This window comes from Bufo bufo, chromosome 2, assembly GCF_905171765.1.
Source record: "Bufo bufo chromosome 2, aBufBuf1.1, whole genome shotgun sequence".
Lineage (NCBI taxonomy): Eukaryota > Metazoa > Chordata > Amphibia > Anura > Bufonidae > Bufo > Bufo bufo.
In genome coordinates, this window is record NC_053390.1 from 441,248,968 (window position 1) to 441,272,595 (window position 23,628).

General features: G+C 43.8%; 1 protein-coding gene across 3 annotated transcripts in view; it reads right to left on the reverse strand.

Moving 5' to 3' along the window:
* LOC120989405 (F-BAR domain only protein 1-like) overlaps nucleotides 1-23,628 on the reverse strand; it is a 179,682-nt gene that overhangs the window by 74,014 nt on the left and 82,040 nt on the right. For 2 of the 3 annotated variants that reach the window (XM_040417485.1, XM_040417487.1), the window contains exons 4-10: nucleotides 15,355-15,429; nucleotides 15,125-15,266; nucleotides 13,794-13,982; nucleotides 13,570-13,674; nucleotides 10,869-10,967; nucleotides 8,098-8,194; nucleotides 7,394-7,438 (exon numbers count right to left, since the gene is read on the reverse strand). In XM_040417485.1, coding sequence (XP_040273419.1) covers nucleotides 7,394-7,438; nucleotides 8,098-8,194; nucleotides 10,869-10,967; nucleotides 13,570-13,674; nucleotides 13,794-13,982; nucleotides 15,125-15,266; nucleotides 15,355-15,429 — 752 coding nt within the window. The remainder of the gene's footprint in view (nucleotides 1-7,393; nucleotides 7,439-8,097; nucleotides 8,195-10,868; nucleotides 10,968-13,569; nucleotides 13,675-13,793; nucleotides 13,983-15,124; nucleotides 15,267-15,354; nucleotides 15,430-23,628) is intronic. The other variant, XM_040417486.1, reaches the window with a different exon arrangement.

Sequence of the window (23,628 nt, forward strand, 5' to 3'; positions counted from 1 at the left end):
TGAATAAAATAAAATAAAAACTCCTCACCTCTCCTGCGCCTCCTCTTAATCTCCGGGTCCGACGTCTCGCTCCCCTGTCTTTTCCGGCCCCATGAAAGAAGACCAGGGAGGGCGAGTATCGGAAACGCTTGCTGTGCTTCTTCCCCACACCCGGCACCTGATGCATACTAGTGCGCGCTTCCATAATGGAAGCGCTCACTAGTATTCGCTTTATATGCATTATCGGTATATCGGCAAGGTTAGATGCCGATACAGAATATCGGCCAATAATATCGGTACTTCTGATAATCGGTCGATCCCTACAGAGATTTATCAAGACCAGCACGTTCTGCGTTGGTCTTGATATCCCCTGCGCTGCTGTAGGATGCGCCTATTTTATGATGAAGCACAGGCCTCGTCCCAAAGTAGGTGGATCCTCTGGCAGTCCGTGCACCTGGATGTGTTTGCGCTTGATGCAAAGTATATTGTAACAGCCATGTCACAGGGTATGTTTATTAATATTTAGATGCTTTATCATATGTGCAGCTGTTATTCTTTATATAGTTTTGCTGCTACCATCTCTTGTGTACATGTGCTAACAGGGTTAGGATATCTTCTAATTAATTCCACTGCTGCACTAAGAACATTTAGAAATACTGACCACAGCTATTTTTCAATATCGATCTTCCATCTAGCTGATTTTGCCCTCTCTACTTCACTTGATGTTGTTAACTTTTTGATAAAATATAGTTCTAATAAAAGTGGATACAAAATGTTATGGATTAGGCTACTTTCACACTAGCGTTTAAGTTTTCCGTTATTGAGTTCCATCATAGGGGCTCAATACCGGAAAAAAAAACGCTTCAGCTTTGTCCCCATTCATTGTCAATGGGGACAAAACTGAACTGAGTGCTCCAAAATGCATTCCGTTTCGTTGCGTTCCCATACCGGAGAGCAAACCGCAACATGTTGTAGTTTGGTTTCCGTCCTGGGATGCGGAGCAAGACGGATCCAGGAGACCCCCAATGCAAGTCAATGGGGACGGATCCGCTTTCTCTGACACAATCGGACACAATAGAAAACGGATCCTTCCTCCATTCACTTTCAATGAAGTTCATGATGGATCCGTCTTGGGTATGTTAAAGATAATACAACCAGATGCGTTCATAACGGATGCAGACGGTTGCATTATCAGTAACGGAAGCGTTTTTTGCTGAACCCTGCCAGATCCAGTAAAAATGCTAGTGTGAAAGTACCCTTAGTTCTGAGTCACATAATTTGAATTTGGGAGTTATTCCGTAGCACCTAAACAGAAATCTACAAAAGCTCTATCTGCCATAGATTTCTGGCTTCGTTTTCACCTTTTGCCCCTTTACTGCCCTCGTCACCCCCCTTTTGTAAAAGTGGCAAGGGCAGCGTAAAAAGAGGCACATGCAACTTTTTTTTCTTCAAAAAGTTGCATTTAAAGAGGCAAACACAAAGCTTGAGACTTTTTAAAGCCACTTTTCTGGTGCAAGGGAGATGATAAATCTCCCCCAAGGAGGCTGGGAACTACTGCCTTGAAATCAAGTAACCGCGTCTAAAACCTAGCCCTTCTCCTTTGACGGTCTTCAGCACTGGGAATCTCATCCCCTGAACTCCGATATCTCGTAAATGCATCGCTGTGTAGTGTGGTCAGCGCATGAGTAGTAACCCTGGATGTTTTCATTCTGGGCCAAGGTGTTAGTTGCTCATGCTCCAAACTCCAAGAGCATGCTCGAGATTAGAATTATGCAGTGAGGAACTGAAGCTGGAATGTGTACAGTACACTTATCTTTATTGCACACGTGCCAACAGTGCTACACAACGGTGTATGCCCAAGACATGACCAGCCAAATGAAAAGGGGCAGGGTTTAGATGGGGTTATCTTGACTTCAAGGCAGTAGTTGCAGGCCACCTTCACTTGAAATGGCTCGCTGGCACACAGCGAGAGCGAGGAAGATAGATAATTTTTAGTGCATTCAGAAGTCAAAAAACAAGATAAGAACACCATCAGACACCATATCATGGTAACAAAGGTACTATGGATGGTTTGGAGGGAAAAAATAGACAGATTCTATCTTAATTATGCATTTGTCTTTGTAAAGCCTACTAATCATTACATATGATTAGTGATATACTTTACACAATACAATAAATATGTACAAAATAGTTTACTTTAACCTGTTTAGGACACAGGACATATCGGTACGCCCTATGTATTTCCGATCACCGCCGCTCGGCGGGCGGTGATCGGAACCCGATGCCTGCTCAAATCATTGAGCAGGCACCTGGGGACAATGCGCCGGGGGGTCCTGTGACCCCCCCATGTAGGTGATCGCAGCAAACCGCAGGTCAATTCAGACCTGCGGTTTGCTGCGTTTCCGGGTTATTCGGGTCTCTGGGGACCAGAAAACCCGGAACAGGATGGTGATCGGTTGTGTGATAATACACCACCAATCACCATCCTGCGATCCTGAGAGGTGATGTGACATCACCTATCAGGATCGCTCTCATTGGTCGGCTCGGCGGACGGGAGGTTCAAATTACCGCAGCGCTCCTCTACTTCTCCTTTTCAGTCCGGGAGCCGAGGAGATCATCAGAGCCAGCACCCCCTATCTGTTCAGAGCTCAGGATCCAGCACCCCTTCTGTGCCCCAGCATCACCCAGGTATTTAGGGAAAGGCTAAAGACAGGTTAGATTAGGCAGGGATATTTAGGGGGGGGGGGGGAGGGGAAACTGTTACTGATTGCATCACCCAAAATCGGGTGTCTGGGGTCCACAGCTGCAGCTTGCCCCCCTGCCCCCCCCAACTTTTTTGGGGCGCAAGCAGTTTTTTTTTTGTGTGTGTGCATACGCTGACTGTGGCCGGCACTCTTAGCGTCCGGCCACTATTAACGCATCGCACACCCCACTGCTGATCAACTTCGGACGGTTGATCAGTGATTTTGAATTTTTTTTATTTATTTTTTTAAAATTTTCTTGCCCTTTTTTTAGTTAGTTTTTTTTTTTTTGTCTGTTAGGTTTAGGCTAAGTTTGCGAACACCCGTGCCCCCACACACACTGAATAAAGATTTACACGCACGCACACACACACACTCCCCTATGGCCCGCCGGAAGTTCTCGGCCGAGGAGGCATATGCACAGCTTGCCTCAGAGTCCGAGAGTCCCAGTGAGGACGGGGATGACCTCACTTTCCTTTTGTCATCCGAGTCCTCCTCCTCATCTAGCGATGATGATGAGCCCCCAAGGCGGAGCAAGGGGACTGCCATGCTAGGGATCCTGTGGCCCACCCTAGTACGAGCAGCTCTGGGGCTCGTACTAGTTTTCCAGCCCACCAGATAAGTCCACCGGAGCCCCCTGCCGGTGAACTTGTCTGGTATACCCAAGAGCGTTTTGAGCCCGTGATTCCTGATTTTGTAGGCCAACCAGGAATCCAGATTTCCACAGTGGGCTTCACTGAATATGACTATTTTAGTCTTTTTTTCAGTGACCACTTTGTAAATCTAATGGTGGGGTGGAGCAAACAAACCTGTACGCCCAACAGTTTGTTACTCAACACCCGGGCTCCTTTTTGGCTAGGACACGTGGCTGGACCCCGGTCAGTGCAGCCGAGATGAGGACATTTTGGGGCCTTGTGCTGCACATGGGCCTAGTCAAGAAAGTGTCAGGCATTACTGGAGTGGGGACGTCCTGTACCAGACAACACTTTACAGTACGGCCATGACACGCTCCCGGTTTGAGGCCATCCGGAAATGCCTGCATTATGCAGAAAATGCAGCATGTCCCCCCCCAAGGTGATCCTGCCTATGACAGCCTGTACAAAATCAGGCCGGTCATCGATCACTTTGGGGCCAAATTTGTACAGGCCTATGTACCTGGAAGGGAGGTCGCGGTTGATGAGTCTCTCATTGCTTTCAAGGCGAGACTCCTTTTCCGCCAGTATGTTCCCTCTAAGCGGGCGAGGTATGGCGTGAAGCTGTACAAACTTTGTGAGAGTACCTCAGGGTACACTTACAAGTTTCGTGTGTACGAGGGGCGAGATTCCCGTATTCAACCCCCAGAATGTTCCCCCACTCTGGGTGTTAATTGTGTGGGACTTTATGCACCCACTGCTAGATAAGGGTTAGCACCTGTACGTGGATAACTTTTATACTTATATCCCCTTGTTCCAGTCCCTCGCCGCCAGATCCGCGTCCACTTGTGGGACAGTGCGGAAAAATCAACGTGGCCTCCCTACCTACCCCCTCCAGGTACCTATCCCCAGGGGTGAGACCCGTGCCCTTACCAGTGGAAACCTGTTGCTGGTCAGATAGAAGGACAAGAGGGATGTCCTTGTACTGTCCACAATTCATGGTAACGGCATCACCCCTGTCCCTGTGCGAAGTACCGCGGCAACGGTCCTCAAGCCCGATTGTATCGTCGACTACAATCGGTATATGGGAGGAGTTGATCTCTCTGATCAAGTCTTCAAGCCATATAACGCCATGCGCAAAACCCGGGCATGGTACAAAAAAGTTGCGGTCTACTTGGTACAGGCTGCCTTGCACAACTCTTTTGTGCAGTCCCGAAGCGCTGGCAACACAGGGACATTCCTTCAGTTCTATGAGGCAGTCCTCAAGGCCCTGACCTTTTCTGACCGGGAAAGAGCAGGCCGGAGTACCTCGGCAACTGTAGGCGCCCGGATCGTCCCTGGCCAACACTTTCCAGGTGTGGTCCCCCATACTGGAAAGAAGGGACGGACCCAAAAAAAAAGTGCAGAGTGTGTCACAGGAGGGGGATACGGAAGGACACCACTACTCAGTGTGACACGTGCCCTGATCATCTGGGCCTCTGCATTATTGGTTGCTTCAGGGAGTACCACACTTCCATGGAGTACTAAATTTATATCCCAATTTAGCCACTGACAATCGGATAAAAAAAACTGGTTCTCAGACTTGAGACACTAAAACAAAATTTATTTTTTTTCAAAAATATAAATTTAGTAATACTAAAATAAATTAAAAAAGTAGACATATTAGGTATCGCCGCGTCCGTAAGAATCTGCTCTACAAAAATACCCCCCCCCAACCCCTCAGATGAACATGGTCAAAAAAATAAAATAAAAACGGTGCAAAAAGTTTTTTTTTGTCACCTTACATCACAAAAATTGTAATAGCAAGCGATCAAAAAGTCATATGCCCCCCAAAATAGTGCCAATAAAACAGTCTTCTCATCCCGCAAAAAATGAGCCCCTAACTAAGATAATCGGCTAAAAACTAAAAGATAATATAGTGTAAAACATAAATAAATTAAAAAAAGTAGACATATTAGGTATCGCCGCGTCCGTAAGAATCTACTCTATAAAAATATCCCCCCAACCTCTCAGATGAACACGGACAAAAAAATAAAATAAAAACGGTGGCAAAAAAGGAATTTTTTGGCAATTTTTCCATTTTAATCTGCTTTTTTTCAGTAACAAAGCAAGGGTTAACAGCCAGGGCAGGGCGCAGAAGGAAAGGAACGCCATATGGTTTCTGGAAGGCAGATTTTGATGGGCTTTTTTTTTTGGCACCATGTCCCATTTGAAGCCCTGCTGATGCACCCCTAGAGTAGAAACTCCATAAAAGCGACCCCATCTAAAAAAATACACCACTCAAGGTATTCAAAACTGATTTTACAAACTTTATTCACCCTTTAGGTGTTCCTCAACAGTTTATGGCAAATGGAGATGAAATTTCAGAATTTCTATTTTTGGTAACCTTGTCTCACAAAAATTTAATATAGATAAACCAAAAATCATATGTACCCTAAAAATAGTCCCAACAAAACTGCCACTTTATCCCGTAGTTTCCAAAATGGGGTCACTTAAGGAGTTTCTATTCTAGGGGTGCATCAGGGGGGGCTTCAAATGGGACATGGTGTAAATAAACCAGTTCAGCAAAATCTGCCTTCCAAAAACCACACGGCGCACCTTTCCCTCTACGCCCTACTGTGTGCCCGTACAGTAGTTTACGGCCACATATGGGGTGTTTCTGCAAACTACAGAATCGGGGCAATAAATATAGCATTTTGTTTGGCTGTTAACCCTTGATTTCTTACTGGAAAAAATGGATTAAAATGAAATTTGAGAATTTACATTTTTTTGGCATTTTTTCCATCTCCATTTGCCAATAACTCTTGTGCAACACCTAAAGGGTTAATAAAGTTTGTAAAATCTGTTTTGAATACCTTGAGGGGTGTAGTTTCTTAGATGGGGTCACTTTTATGGAGTTTCTACTCTAGGGGTGCATCAGGGGGGCTTCAAATGGGACATGATGTAAATAAACCAGTCCAGCAAAATCTGCCTTCCAAAAACCATACGGCGCACCTTTCCCTCTACGCCCTACCATGTGCCCGTACAGTAGCTTACGACCACATATGGGGTGTTTCTGCAAAATACAGAATTGGGGCAATAAATATAGCATTTTGTTTAGCTGTTAACCCTTGCTTTGTTACTGGAAAAAATGGAAAATTTGCCCCAAAAAAAAAAAAAAAAAAAAATATCGAAATTCTGAAATGTTATCTCCATTTGCCATTAAAGAGGACCTTTCACTAGAATAGAAAATGTAAACTGAGTATACAGACATGGAGAGCGGCGCCCAGGGATCTCCCTGCACTTACTGTCAACTGGGTGGAGCCGAACATATGAAGATACTGGAGGCTATACCGGGAGAACGGAGCGGCGCCCAGGTATAACAGTAAGTGCAGGGAGATCCCTGGGCGCCGCTCTCCATGTCTGTACACTTAGTTTACATTTTCTATTCTAGTGAAAGGTCCTCTTTAACTCTTGTGGAACACCTAAAGGGTTAAAGACGTTTGTAAAATCAGTTTTGAATACCTTGAGGGGTGTAGTTTCTAGAATGGGGTCCTTTTTGGGTGGTTTCTATTATGTAACCCTCACATAGTGACTTCAGACCTGAACTCGCCCCTAAAAATTGGGTTTTTGAAAATTTCTGAAAAATTTCAAGATTTGCTTCTAAACTTCTAAACCTTGTAACGTCCCCAAAAACTAAAATGTAATTCCCAAAATGATCCAAACATGAAGTAGACATATGGGGAATGTAAAGTAATAACTATATTACTATGTATTATGGAAGTAGAGAAATTGAAACTTGGAAATTTGCAATTTTTTCAAATTTTTGGGTAAATTTTGTATTTTTTTTTTATAAATAAAAATGATATTTTTTTACTTCATTTAACCAGTATCATGAAGTACAATATGTGACGAAAAAACAATCTCAGAATGGCCTGAATAAGTAAAAGCGTTTTAAAGTTATAACCACTTAAAGTGACACTGGTCAGATTTGCAAAAAATGGCCTAGTCCGTAAGGTGAAATATGGCTGTGTCCTAAAGGGGTTAATAGCGAAAAGATACCTTCTAAAGATGTTGGGAAACGGAAACCTTCAAATTCCACAGCCTCTGAAATAAAAAGAGCACAAAGTCAAAGCTATAGACCTGACGAAACAATCCTAGAGCACTTAAAGTGTAACTGTCATATTTTAATTTATTTGCTAGTTTATTAGAGCTAGGCATGTATACCTGAGTAAGTCTGTCAATGATTGCCAAAATATCTGTAATTACCTTATAATACCAGCTTTCATTAATGTCCCCTGTCCCTTTCCACTGCTCCCTTAAGACAGTTGCTAGGGCTTGTTTGTCTCTGGCTAAGAAGACAGGAAGACAGAGGGGCGGTCCTTCACACTGCATGCCTGCATTAGGCTTCAGAGTGAGGAGGCGTGTCTCTCAGTAATCCAATCTGATTGGCTGGCAGGGAACTGCTGGCTACAGCAAGTGTGTATGGGAAGTGTGGGAAAGCAGTTTTGGCCTCAGAGAACTGGCAGTGGAGCCATCTTGAGAAGGTCCTCATATTGCAAATGTTTAAACAGCCGTAACGAAGGGAAAAACTCAAGGAAAACAGCGGTATGTGAAGAAACTAAAGATTGCTTTATGCATAATGCTGCTGCAGCAGTAACATATGCTAAAACTGATTTTTTGACAAAAACATGACAGTTACCCTTTAAGTCACGCCATGACTATTTTATACTAAACAATCCCATCTATCTGCATAATGCTCTTACCGGGCCGCTCTGTTCCTGTCCCGTTACTCTCTGCAAACTTCCTGATCAGCTTCTCTATGGCCACATTTTCCATATTGTGTTTGAACTCTTCCTGAACCTGTCAAAACAAGACAAAAATGTGATGTAGAAATTGTTTTGCATTTAGTTTACAAAGTCACAGTTGGAAACATGTACCGTAAGTGTTAGAACAGACATTAAATACAAACCCAGGTCAATATTCTACGTAAGACCACAAATTAAAAAATGTATAACCATAAAGCCCTGCCTATGCAATAGTCTGAAAAGAAGGGAAGATAAACAGTAGCCTTCCAAAAATCGGTATAATTAATAGTATCACACAATATTCTTTTGGAAGAATATAGGTGTTGGTTTTTGTATGCATACATTTTACAAACAAGATAATGTGTAAGAGGGCGGAAATGATGTGGCAAAGAGAAAATAGAAAAACATCACAGTGCTAGATTCATTGCCACTTGGCAAGGCCTAGTGAATGGAGCAGAGCTGCAATACCAAATATATCCTATAGACAAGAGTGGTGCTATTTTTGAAAGGAAAAAAATTGTAAATATGTTTAAAAGGACCTATCAGGAGTTTCATGCTGCCAGAACCACAGGCATCATGAAATACCAGCAGGCAACCTGGTTAGGCCTTATTCACACGTCCGTTGTTTCTTTCCTGATCTGTTCCGTTTTTTTGCGGAACAGATCTGGACCCTTTCATTTTCAATGGGTCCTGAAAAAAAACGGACAGCTCAATGTCTGATTTTTTTTCAGGACCCATTGAAAATGAATGGGTCCAGATCTGGTCCAGATCTGTTCCGCAAAAAACGGAACAGATCAGGAAAGAAACAACGGACGTGTGAATAAGGCCTAACAAACCGGAATGGAGATGCTTCATCAGGCTGAGAGGTATCTACCTAACAGCAAGCAAAGCATGGAGAAGTCAGTGGAGAGCCAATTCTTTCCCATTCCTGGCGTGTTTTTAAACGCCACAGTAATTCGCAGTATAACATAGTTGTTGAACTGAAACTCCTGACAGGTTCCCTTTAAGAATTCTTCATCTACATAGGCTAAAAGTCTATTGCAAAAGGGGACAGTTCACAGAAAAAGCATGAGGTAAACAGGGGTGTACTGGCCATAGACTCTCCGGGAAATTTCCCAGTAGGCCGATGCCCATGGGGCTGCCCAGGCCTTCCTCATGGTTGCTAGCCAGGTAAGTAATGATCTGCCGATCCTAGATTTAATCAATGCTGGAGCGCCAAGTAGTTATGTACCTGGCCCACAGATGCCTCCTGATTCCTGAATTCAACTGCATTGCCATTTGGAGGCAAATGGAGTAGGGTCAGCCACCACAGAGGAGCAGCTTCTGAGAAGGTATTTTTGTGCTGTACTGTGCTGTTTGATGCTGCTGGGACAGCTTATTGTGTTGCACTATGGTCTTTGTCTCTTCTAGGGCGGTATTTTGTTGTATTACTATTGGCCCACCTACTTGTGTTGACCCTGCTTTCTGTCAATTTGGATCTACCTAAAACACTCCAGGACCACTTTAAGTTCCCAGTCCGCCCTTGAGGTTAAAGGAAGAAGGCTACTTTCACATCTGCGTTTTTGCTGGATCGTCATGAATCAGCAAAAACGCTTCCGTCTAGATCAGCTGTCCCCAACCGCCGGGCCGCGGCCCAGGACCGGGCCCTGGAAGATTGTTTGCCGGGCCGCAGCGATCAGGGCAGTTTTTAACGCGGTACTAATGAAGCGCTTCCATTATGGAAGCACTTCATTAGTATAGGAGGACCAGGAAGCGGTGAAGGATCTGTACTCACCGCTTCCTGGTCCTCGGCTTGGCTATCGGCTTTGCAGGGCTGCGCACAGTGTGAGGTCGCTCTGTGACCTCACACTGTCCGCCACGATACACAGCCTGTTGAAGAGGATCGCGATGGTGACCAGGAGCAGGAGAGGTAAGTGTTTTTTTTATTTGTCCTGGGGGCTGACATACGGGCTGATGGCTGACCTATGGCTGATGGCTGACATGGGGGGCTGGGGGCTGATGGCTGACATGGGGGGCTGATGGCTGGCTAAAGGTTGGGGGGTTGATCTGAGGCATTGGGGGTCTGATCTGAGGTGTAATGAAAAATATTTTTTCTTATTGTTCTACTCTAAAACCTAGGTGCGTCTTATAGGGTGAAAAATATGGTACAGTGCAGCAGAGACCAGGTGCAGCAGAGACCCTAGTCAGTTTATATAGTTGTTAAATAGTGTTATATATTTTAATATGCACCTTGTGTTTTGTTATGCGCAAAAAAGGTTGGGGACCACTGGTCTAGATAATACAACCGTCTGCATCCATTATGAATGGATCCGGTTGTATTATTTCTAAAATGCCTATGACGGATCAGTCTCTAAAACCACTGTAAGTCAATGGAGGACGCATCAGTTTTCTTTTGTGTCAGAAAAAACGGATCCATCACCATTGACTTACATTGTGAGTCATGACGGATCAGTCTTGCTCCACATCCCAGGACGCACTCAATAACACTGCATGCAGTGCTTTTGTGTGCGTCATGGGAACGCAATGAAATGGAACGGAATGCATTCTGGTGCACTCCATTCCCTTCAGTTCAGTTTTGTCCCCATTGACAATAAATGGGGACAAAACTGAATCAGTTCCCCCCCCCCCCCCACCCCCCCCGAGATCCTATGACTGATCTCAATAGCGGAAAAGGAAAGCACAGATGTGAAAGTAGCTCAACAAAGACAAAAGAAACTGTAAGCACTCACCTGCCCAATCTGTACATGAGTATCCTCAACAGAATGTGAATATGCTGCAACAAGCCGCTTCATTTGTGTGAGGTGAGCTGCCTCTGTGTCTTGAAATAACTAAAATAGGAGGAAAATTAAATGTCCGCTCCAAGTGCCATGGTTAGTTGGACAAAACAATTAGTATATGAGAAAGACATTTCAAAGTTATATTTTCCTCTGATAAAATTAATCTCGCCTTCATGCACACATCCAGGTCTATATTTTGGTCTGCAAAATTCAGTTCTCTTTTGTGGACATCCTGCATTTTCCTTACTTCCATCAATAGAAAGCACTATTCTTTTTTGCAATATGGACCAGAATAGGATATGTTCTATAATTTGTGGCATGGCCACACAAATTTACAAAAAACAAGGTTGTGCACATTGCCTCACAGGAATTAATGGGTCGGTTTGCTATCTGTAAGAAAACGTGGATAGCACACAGATGAAAAATACGATTGTGTGCATGAAGCCTTAAACATGGACCGTCGTTTCAGGCAATTAACAGGAACTAACCAAACATTCCAGATAATTGCCTGATGGTCAGAGGAGAGGATGGCTATGGTGACTGCTTTCCCTCACAGAAAACCATGGTTTCTGGGCAGCAGATCTGCTGTTTAAATAGCACAATCTGCTGCACAGAAATGATTTTAGGAGCCAGCTGAAAGACATGATCACCAATGAATGTTCGCTCATGCACCTTTTACATAGACCAGTTATCATGAATGAGCGAAACTCAGAGCAGGGAACAGATTGCACCAGAGATCAATAGGAGATTTGTCATTTTAAGTGATGGCATGGTCACCCACAACAACAGCTTTCAAAGACCCACTATGAACAACAAGTCTACAGCCAGATTTAGTCACACCACTCTAGCTAAAAATAATTTAAAGGTGTGAAAAATGCACATTTCTCTTCTGCGTTTCTACAAGATTGGCAAGTGATTTGTTAAACCTAGACATTTCCCTTTAATTTCAAGGTTTAGTGGGGGTTTTTTCTCGTGAAAAAGATGTATCCACTATGCACAGGACAGGGAATAAGTGTCTAAATGCTAATGGTCTGACCACTGTGGTCCCCACAAGAACGGAAGCCCCCTGTTCACCCCGTAGAATGAAGCGGTGGTCACACGTGCGAGAGACTGCTGGAGGTAGCTAAACGCTTGTACTTGTGGTTACCTCCAGCATTCCCATACAGTTGAATTGAGTGGCAGCGAGCATGCATGACCCATCGCTCCAGTAAAACAGGGGAGCACAGGGCCAAGCGTTTTTGTGATTAGTGTGGGCCACAGCAGTCGGACCGATGACAATCAGACACATTCTCCATCCACACCATAGCACATAAGTGTTTGTTACTGGGAAACAACCTCTTTAATAGTAAAATCACCCAAGGTTGGGGAGAGGAGAGTTGTAAATTTGAAAAATATAGAGGATAATATTTTGTGAGGGTTATTTAAAACATAAGGCAACACACCAGATGACAGCCGCTAAAAGCAAGTCTATCATAAGGTTGCAGGCAACACCGCCTACAATTTCTACTTGCCGAGAGCAGCTTTTTATAGATGACAGCTTACAATACTCCTCTCAAAAATATGTTTAGCTGGATGCCAAGAATAGAAAACAACACACAAAAACTCTGGTTCTGGTACCTCTCTAGTTAAATTTGTACTTTCATTAATGATGTGATGGCAACATACAAAACTAACAGTTAAAGCAGTCCTATAATCCGGGCAACTGTACAAGGTTGGAAGCCAATCCTGCAAACATTATAACTTACAGTAGAACCTTGCATAGTAAGATTACCGTATTTTCCGCTTTGTAAGGTGCACTTTTTTTGCCCCAAAATTGGGGGAAAAATGGCAGTGCGCCTCATAAAACGAATACTATTCAGTGTTTTTATTATGGAAGTACTCGTTATTATGCAGGAACGTAGAGAGCGGTGAGTAAAGCACCGATGGTGATGGCTGTACTCACCACTTCCTGGTCTTCTTCCGGGAGCCTGCTGCTCTGTGTCTTGACTCCGTATAACATCACGAGGTAGTGCATGTAGGCGATGTCAGGTCACAGTGCAGAAGACCAAGAAGCAGTGAGTGCAGGAAGAGCGCACCGTATACAGCAGGAGAGGTAAGTATTTTATTTATTTTACTGTCTGATTTGAGGTCTGATAAAGACTGTGTCTGATGGGGGAGGGGGTCTGGTCAAGACTGTGTGTCTAATTGGGGAAAGGGGGTCTTGATCTGAGGTCTGATAAAGATTTGGGGTCTGATTTGGGGGTATGTTGAAGATTGGGGGTCTAATCTGAGGTCTAATGAAGACTGGGGGGGGGGGGGGGTCTGATCTGAAGTCTAGTGAAAAATATTTTTTTCTTATTTTCTTCCTCTAACACCTAGGTGCGTCTTATGATCAGGGTCCTCAGAGTCTTAAAAAGCAAAAAATATGGTACTTGTTCTACATTTTAATCCTTTAGATGTCCATGTTAAGATTCAGATAGATACCGAATTCTCATGAGATAGCTTCAATGGGAACGGGTGTGAGTAAAAGCTTCGAGCACAATGTGCACTGAACTTTTCCCCATGGGTTTCTCGTTGGTTCAGCAAAACTAACATGAAAATCTGATGAACGTTGCAAGTATATTTTTACAACATGCACCAAGAGGGAAAGTTTTTCAATAAGAAGGTCACAAACCTGAGCAGACTGCAGCATCTTTTCCTCAAACTCCTTACGTACAGCGTTGTATTTTTCCACTGAACCACGAAGCGACTCTGCTGCTTTTTGGGTTTTGTGCTCTGCCTGACAAATTAGACGACAGAGAAAAACATGAACAAAAATGTATACTGAGCTCCACCAGACATCTGGCTGATCAACAGTGTGGTCTTATAGATGCTTATCATTCTAGCTAGCATTTTTACCTTGTCCATCTCCTTCTGTGGTGCTCCTTCCCTCCTAAGACGTTCCTGCTCTGCAAATCTGCTACAGTAGTGGTCCCTGGTTTTCTGCAGAAGCTGAGAGCTACACTGCAGCAGCTGAATAACCTCTAAAGTGCCAGACATCTCCTCTTTGGCCTTAAGAGAAAGTTGCAAATTAGTATTTGCATGAACCTACAGAGTGCGACATACGTTATTATATAAAGTAAAATACCCCCAAAAAATTGAAAAACATAGGGGGCCTTCACACGACCGTATCCGTTTTGCAGTTCACAAAATACAGGTATCAACCTTGTGCATTCTGCTGATCAGCCCTTTGTTAGAAATGTCCCATCCTTGTCCGCAAAACGGACAAGTATAAAGACATGTTCTTTTGATTTATTTTTTTGCAGGGCCGCGAGATGGACATAAGGATGCTTACAGCACACGGTGTGCTGTCCGTATCATTTGTGGTCCTATTGAAATTAATGGGTCCGCATCCGATCGACAAAAAAAATGCAGATTGAGTGCAGACCGAAATTATGGTCCTGTGAATGCCCCCTTACTCATTACTATGGATCATCTGAGAATGGCGACTCCTACAGTGTTGTGAAGAAATATCACCTGCACTTTTTCAGCGTGCTCACAAAGACTGGATTAAACATTCAACCGTGATCCGGCAGAATGGCAGACACATAGAAAACGTCATGTAAAGCACTTTAGGAAGCTTTGACCTTGCTTAACTCAAAACAGGTAAAGCTAGATCAAAACAGATACTTCCAATCTATTTCTGAATAAATTCTAGCCAAGACTGATATATCACATGACCACCTTCCCATTGGAAAAACAGGAGCTGAATTCAATATGGCGGATTTCAAAATGGCATCTAAAAAAGGTTTCCGCCCCCAAATAATACTTTCACACTGGAAGTCAATTTTCTACAAATTACACCAGTTAAAAGGGTTTGTCCAGACTTTTAGCCTATATAAATTACAAGTTTTACAAAACCTTTTCTCACAAAACTATATATACATCAATCTGCTCAGCTCCTCCTGCTCTATAAAATGCTGATTGCAGATTGCACTGTATTTTGTGGTAAGAGGTCCTCTTTAACATGTCTTCTCCATTACTGACAAGCCATCTTCTCTGTGAACCAGAAATCAAAGCTTCAAAGCTAGTATGCTCCTTGGGATCATTTTTTAACTCCCTTTGCTGCAATAGCATTTAACCCTCATATTACACAAACTTCAGAGGTCAATAAGTAATCTAAATGACACCAGGAATCACAAATAGGTTTTCCAACTCGTTTCCGGATTAATGTGACCATCTAGGCTTACTTTTTTATGAACTTTCACTTGTTCGTCTCCATACTTGTTGATATCCTTTATTAGCTCATGCAGCTTCTTGCTTAGTTCTAAATGGCAGAGGGCCAGCTTGTCTGAAGAGACCCGAAACATCTCCCACATTGGGGCGAACGTTCTGCAGAAGAGGAAGAACAGATTCAAAATGATGACAGAAATATTGCCAAATAGAAGTTCATTTCTTATGTCAATGAATCATCAGTTACCCCAGGTGGCTTCCACTGCTGACCATCTTGGACAATTTTTGCATAGATTTGGAATATGCCTCCTCCACAGCTGCCCTGAAAGTCAGACATATATACAGTGGTCAGGCATAGCAGGAATCATCTTATTCTTAGCCAAAATAGTATTCGTTGGCGATTGGATAGGCATAAAACAGTTCAGTCAGACAGAATTTAGAAATACATTTGGAAACCTTACATAAGGCTTTTACAGATCAGTTTACTTATCAATGGCTAACAATTCTTCTGGTCCTTTTTTTCCATTATATGTTCCTTTACATAACAGTATTGTGTTGAACAGACTAGTTAGTGCTGAAACTCTTACATATCCTCTTCAACAGGGCACTGTGTGCTATGTACCTTAAAGAACAGTGAAAACATTATAAGACTTCAAAAGAAATGACTCAGCGTTTGGCTGGAAAATAAGGATATTTCGTCCTGTTCTGTGATCAAGAACATGCTTTAATAGCCCTTGGTGTGTCAGGCACCAGCAAGATTATTTCTAAAAACCTCAGATAAGGTTGTAAGAAGTATTTGGACTCACTGATTTAGACTATTACAAATTTATGTTTCTAATAGTCCAAATATATGCATATGTCCAGAGGGCACAAATCGGGCTCTGGACAGCTTGCTTGTCTGAATAGCTGAACCCAAATCATGCAGCAGAACCATGGACTTTAACCACCTGAAGGGGTTGTAAATTGAAACAAAGACAAAACAAAAAGGTGATACTCACCTATCCCCCTTCCCATTACCCCACTGGTCTCTCCTTCACGGTCCCGCTCAACAAGAAACTAATGCTCATCCAATCACTGAACACAGTGGTGACCCATGTCAGCCAATGATTGGATATGTGGTCCTTTGCTGTGTAGCTCAAAAGGGATCAGGAATTGCCTGGACATACAACAGGGCTCAAGAGTTAAAGAGGACAAGAGCATTTGAGGCCCTATGTGGCGATTCACACCACTTTTGCTGACAACTGTAGTGGCTCTGGGGTGAAATAAAATGGAACCCCTGAGAAGTGACCCCATTTTGGAAACTTCGCCCCTCAAGGTATTAAGAGGTGGAGTGAGCATTTTGACATCATAGGTATTTTGCAGAAATTCATGAGCAGCAGGCCATGCAAATTGAGAATTGCATGTTTTCTATAAATATGGCATTTCAGTGCTCAATATGTTGTGCCCAGCTTGTGCCAACTGATATTCACACTACTTGAATTGATAAGTGGTTTCTACTAGGTACGGAAATGCCATAAATGTGGACATAGGCTGCTGTATGGGCATACAGCAGGGCTCAGAAGGGAAGGAGCGCCATTTGGCTTTTTGAGCATAGATTTTTCTGAACACAAACCGGCAAATATGCAGAGAAAACCAATGCGTCAGCGGTTTTTGTCTGGCCAATTCTCGGCATGTTTGCCAGGTTGCGGACGGATCTCTACTGGTCCCCATTATAGCGAATGTGGGCGGTGGTTGTCAGGTAGCGTCTGGCAGTGCCGGATCCACACATCTCTGGCAAGCTCTCCTTAGTGTGAAACTAGCCTTAGCCATTACACACATGGCCATATTGCAGATATTTGGGTTTGTACACATCTGTATTACAGTGCCCAAAGTCTGCTATACCCCAATACCCTGTATTATGTAGGGGTACATTTTCCTTATCAAATTATATAGAAACCACATGAGAAGAGGGAGAAATAAATAAAAAAAAAGGCCTGTGGCATACTCCAAGGGGTTATCCCATCATAATGATCACTGTTAAATCTGTTAATGATTTGACAGTATTCATTTTTGTAAATATATTTGATTAACAAATTCCCACCGTTTAGGATAAAATTCATTTCCACTTACCTCATTGTCGTCATTCGGTCTCCCCTGGTTACGGACACCGCTCTTCTCCGTAATCCCGGTGGCCGCGTTTGCGCAGAAGACTCCTTTTCTCCCGGCCGGGCCGCTCGCTGTCCTGAACGCGCACACCGCTGCGCATGCGTGATGGTGACTTTTTCCTGGCCAGAATAGTACAGAACTGCGAACGCGCACGCCGGCTCTGTACTATACTGGCCAGGAATAAGTCACCATCGCGCATTTCCGGCGGCGTGCGCGTTCAGTCCAGCGAACGGCCCGGCTGGGAGAAGACTTCAATCAAGATGAAGCCCGCCGCCAGCCAGAATCCAGGAAGTGAACGGCGTGCTGGCAGCAGGTAAGTATGAAAAGGCGAAGTGGGATAACCCCTTTAAGCATTTCTTCTAGGGCAGAATATGTTTCCTCTCCAAGGAAAAACAATGAATCAGATATGGACTGGGTAAGGCTACTTTCACACTAGAGTTAATATATTCCGGTATTGAGATCTGTCATAGGGTCTCAATACCAGAAAAAAAAACGCTTTAATTTTGTCCCCATTCATTGTCAATGGGGACAAAACGTAACTGAACAGAACGCCCCAAAATGCATTCCATTCCGTTCTCATAATGCATTCCGTCCTGGGATGCTGAGCAAGACGGATCCATCATGACCCACAATGCAAGTCAATGGAGTTCATGACGGATCCGTATTGGCAATGTTAAAAATAATACAACCGGATCCGTTCATAACAGATGCAGATGGCTGTATTATCAGTAACGGAAGCATTTTTGCTGAATCCTGACAGATGCAACAAAAACGCTAGTGTGAAAGTAGCATAACTCCTCATTCAACACCTCAAAGCAAAAATATTATCCACCAATGTGAAGCGACCACACCCTACATAGATGTTCACTGAAGGAACAGTTCTCAGTATTACTTTTCTAACCTGCAATGACAGAGAACCAAACTACATTAGACTAATTACACACATGCGCTGTAAATTCCGGTATTGAGATCTGCCAGAGGAGCTTAATACCAGAATTAAACAGATCTGTTTTCATTTTGCACATTAGTATGCATTTGTTCCGTTCGGATGCTGTTGTGTGAAATCAAAAACTGAAAAAAAAAAATATGGATCGGTCACCAAATACATTGAAAGTCAATGGGAGAGGGATCAGTCTTTTTAGGCTCCTAAAAACATGGATCCGTCACATCGACTGATCCTCGGCTAGGGTTGGGCGATCTCAAAATATATTCAGACGATAACGATGTTAAGAAATTTATCGCAATAATGATATATATCGCTATAAATACCCGTTTAAAAGAAAAAAACACAAGGAGACGTTCCACTGCATGGGGGCAGCCACAAGGAGACGTTCCACTGCATGGGGGCAGCCACAAGGAGACGCTCCACTGCATGGGGGCAGCCACAAGGAGACGCTCCACTGCATGGGGGCAGCCACAAGGAGACGCTCCACTGCATGGGGGCAGCCACAAGGAGACGCTCCACTGCATGGGGGCAGCCACAAGGAGACGCTCCACTGCATGGGGGCAGCCACAAGGAGACGTTACACTGTATGGGGACAGCCACAAGGAGACGTTCCACTGCATAGGGGCAGCCACAAGGAGACGTTCCACTGCATGGGGGCAGCCACAAGGAGACGCTCCACTGCATGGGGGCAGCCACAAGGAGACGCTCCACTGCATGGGGGCAGCCACAAGGAGACGCTCCACTGCATGGGGGCATCCACAAGGAGACGCTCCACTGCATGGGGGCAGCCACAAGGAGACGCTCCACTGCATGGGGCAGCCACAAGGAGACGCTCCACTGCATGGGGGCAGCCACAAGGAGACGCTCCACTGCATGGGGGCAGCCACAAGGAGACGTTCCACTGCATGGGGGCAGCCACAAGGAGACGTTCCACTGCATGGGGGCAGCCACAAGGAGAAGTTCTACTGCATGGGGGCAGCCACAAGGAGACGTTATACTGTATGGGGGCCACAAGGAGACATATGAGGGAAGCCACAAGGAGACATTATACTTTATGGGGATAATGGGGGCCACAAGGAGACATTGGCTTGGGGCAGCGGCCAGGCAGCCACAACTTTGAGACATTAATTGTCACACTGTATGGCAATATTCGCCGGGGCAGCAGCTACAAGGAGACATTACAGTATGGGGGCAGCAGCCACAAAAGGAGACATTACAGTGGGGGCAGCAGCCACAAGGTGCTGCCCCCCCCCCCTTCCCCCCATGTCTTATGGCCACCTGTGTGACCTGCCTGCCACCACCATACAGTAATTCCTTCTTGTTGTTCATGGGGGAGGGAGGGACTCGTGATGGCTCATTCCCTGCCTGCCTGCTGGCTGCTATTTCAATGTGCAATGCGGAGCATGCAGGCAGTTGCATTGCAGGCAGGCAGGCATGAAGGCCTGACGACTGAGTAGGCCAAGGTCGGACAGAAGACATATAATTGGGGCAGAGACATTACACCTTTAATAGCTGCCCGTCCGGCAGCTGTGATAAAGTTCAACTTCTGACTGACTTTCCCGCCACTCGCTCACCGCTACTGCGCTGCTCAGCCTGGGAGTCATCTGATTCCGACGTTAGACGTCGGTGGGCGGAGACTGCACAATGGGAGCCAGCGAGGAGGATCCTGGTCGGCCGCTGCGGGAAGCAATTGGTGTGTAATGATGCAGGGGTGGGCGGCCGCAGTTTTTGAAGCGGTCAGTGCACATGACCGCTTCGATAACGTCACAAAATACAGCGGTAATAAGGAAACAGCAATATCACCATATGGCCGTTTTTTTAATACCGCGGTATATCGTGAACACCGGTATATCGCCCAACCCTATCCTCTGCCAGGCCTCAATACCGGAAAACAACAATGCAAGTGTGAAAGTAGCCTTACAGTACCATGTCTGAATCCATGACAGAATTGTGGCACGCAACATCATATGCAGTATTACAGATCCAGTATATACACCTCTAGAACCATTGCTTGTAGGGGAGAATGAGATGCCTCACAGAGGCATCTAACTCTATGGACCCACAGCCCCCCAAAGCATCTCTGTACAGTGCTTGTACACACTGTATACCCTAAAAATCTTTTTTTGTGCACATTTCCAATTTTAATCTATTTTTCCCTGTAACAAATCAAGGATTAACAGCAAAACAAACCTCGATATTGATTAACCCGATTCTGCAGTTTACAAAAACACTCCATATGTTGTCGTAAATCTCTTCATGGGCACTCAGCAGGGCTCAGAAGGGAAGGAGCACAATATTGTTTTTGGACAGATTTTGCTGGAATGGTTTTCAGGTGCCATGTCACATTTGAAGACCCTGAGGTATCCCTAGGAAACCGTCAAAAAGTGACCCCATTTTGGAAACTACACCCCTCAAGGAATTAATCAAAGGGTGCAAGTAAGCGCTTTAACCCAACAAGCATTTCACAGAATTTAGGAACTCTTGGCTATGAAAATGAAAAATTACGGTACATTTCCAATAAAAATTTTGCTTTAGCCCCAAATTAATCATTTTCACAAGGGATAACAGGAGAAAATGCACCCTACAATTTGTTATGCATTTTTTCCTGCATACGGCAACACCCCATATGTGGTCGTAAACTGCTGTTTGGGAACATGGCAGCATTCAGAGGGGAAGGAGCGGCATCTGGATTTTCTAACAATGGAATTTGCTGAAATTGTTTTTAGGGGCCATAACATATTTATTTTTTTATTGACTGAGCTATGTGAGGGCTTGTTTGTTGTGGGACAAGCTGTAGAGTTTTTTTTATACAATTTTTAAGCGGTGCAGTGGACAAAAATTGCAATTCTGTCTGTTTTATTTTTATGGGTTTCTCCATGTAGTATATACCGTATTTTTCGCCCTATAAGACGCACCGGCCCATAGGACACACCTAGGTTTTAGAGGAGGACAATAAGAAATAAAAATGTTGCATTCCACCTCAGATCAGACCTCAGCTAACAGCCCCAATCAGACCCCCAATGTTAATAAGACCCCAAGTCATGTGAATGACCCCCAATCAGACCTCATATCAGCCCCTATTGCCTCATATCAGCACTCTGAAGCCCTCCATTGCCTCTCATATTGCCCCAGCGCCTCATGTTTAATAAAAATAAATAAACCACTTACCTCTCCTGCTCCTGGACGCAGCCGCTCCTCTCCTCCAGCGCGCTCTGTCTTCCGGCTGTGCTGTGAAGGCCGAGCACAGCATGCGATCACAGAGCGCAGTAATGCTGTGCACAGCCTTTACAGCCGACAGCCGAGGACCAGGAAGCAGTGAGTACAAAGCCTTCACCGCTTCCCGGTCCTCCTGTACTAATGAGCGCTTCCATTATGGGGTGAAAAATACAGTATATATTGGGAAAAGGGGGGGGGGGATTTCTGTTACGCCGTTCACCACATATATATATATATATATATATATATATATATATATAAATCTATTTTTTTATTTTTTTTTTATAGTTTGGACTTTCCAGACATGGCAATATGCGATATGTTTATTTATTTATTGTTTATATATTTTATATGTAAAATTGGGAAAGGGGGTGATTTTTACTTAATATTTTGGTGTTTCTTTTTAAACTTTTTATTTAATAACAATTTTCCCCCTTAGGTGCTAGAACCTGGGATTTTTTAATTGTCCTATTCACCCTAATAGAGATCTATTAGGGTGAATAGAACTTCACACTCTCCCTGCTGCCCTGTGCATAGTACACAGAGCAGCAGGGAGCTTACCATGGCAGCCAGGGCTTCAGTAGCGCCCTGGCTGCCATGGTAACGGATCGGAGCCCCACAATTACACTGCTGGGGCTCCGATCAGAAGCTGCCACTGCATCACCAATGAAGAGAAGGGGAGGGGACCATGTGGCCACTGCCACCAATGACTTTAATACTGGGGGGATAAGGGGCGCCTGCGCCACCAATGATTTTAATACTGGGGGGTGAGGGGAGGGCGCACTGCGCCACCAATGTTTTTAATACTGGGGAGGATGCATTGCGCCACCAATGATGATTAACGTTTAATACAGGAGGCGGGAGCTGAGGGGTTAACTGCCGCTGATCGCAGCTTCCTGTCATATAGGCTGGGCAGATGGTGTAGCAGTAGCTGTACTCCAAGAGCTTATACCAGCCCATTGATGCTCAAACTGCCTAATTTGCATTACAGTAATGATATCTCCAAGTGCTGCAAGCTGCAGAAAAAGAAAAATATTGTTTTCATAAGCATAATCAACCCTACCAGGCAATACATCTGACTTAATAGGGTTGATCATACTGACAGAAGCTCTTTAACCCCTTAGGTACCGGGCTCATTTTCACCTTAAGGACCAGGCCATTTTTTGCAAATCCGACCAGTGTCACTTTATGTGGTGATAACGGACTTATCCAGGCCATTCTGAGATGGTTTTTTCGTCACATATTGTACTTCATGACACAGGTAAAATTAAGTAAAAAAAATTCATTTTTATTCATAAAAAAAATACCAAATTTGCAAAAAACTTTGAAAAATTTGCAAATTTCCAAGTTTCAATTTCTCTACTTCTATAATACATAGTAATACCTACAAAAATAGTTATTACTTTACATTCCCCATATGTCTACTTCATGTTAGGATCATTTTGGGAATGACATTTTATTTTTGGGGGACGTTACAAGGCTTAGAATTTTAGAAGCAAATCTTGAAATTTCTCCGAAATTTTCTAAAACCAACTTTTTAGGGACCAGTCCAGGTCTGAAGTCATTTTGTGAGGCTTACATAATAGAAATAAACTGATTTTACAAACTTTGTTAACCCTTTATTTTCCATTAATTCTTGTGGAATACCTAGAGATACAATTTAAAAATTTCACTTTTTTGGCAGATTTTCCATTTTAACCACTTCAGCCCCCCTAGCTTAAACACCCTTAATGACAAAACCACTTTTTACACTTCTGCACTACACTACTTTCACAGTTTATTGCTCTGTCATGCAACTTACCACCCAAATGAATTTTACCTCCTTTTCTTCTCACTAATAGAGCTTTCATTTGGTGGTATTTCATTGCTGCTGACATTTTTACTTTTTTTGTTATTAATCGAAATTTAACGATTATTTTGCAAAAAAAAATGAAAATTTTTCACTTTCAGTTGTAACATTTTGCAAAAAAAACGACATCCATATATAAATTTTTCTCTAAATTTATTGTTCTACATGTTTTTGATTAAAAAAAATGTTTGGGTAAAAAAAAAATGGTTTGGGTAAAAGTTATAGCGTTTACAAACTATGGTACAAAAATGTGAATTTCCGCTTTTTGAAGCAGCTCTGACTTTCTGAGCACCTGTCATGTTTCCTGAGGTTCTACAATGGCCAGACAGTACAAACACCCCACAAATGACCCCATTTCGGAAAGT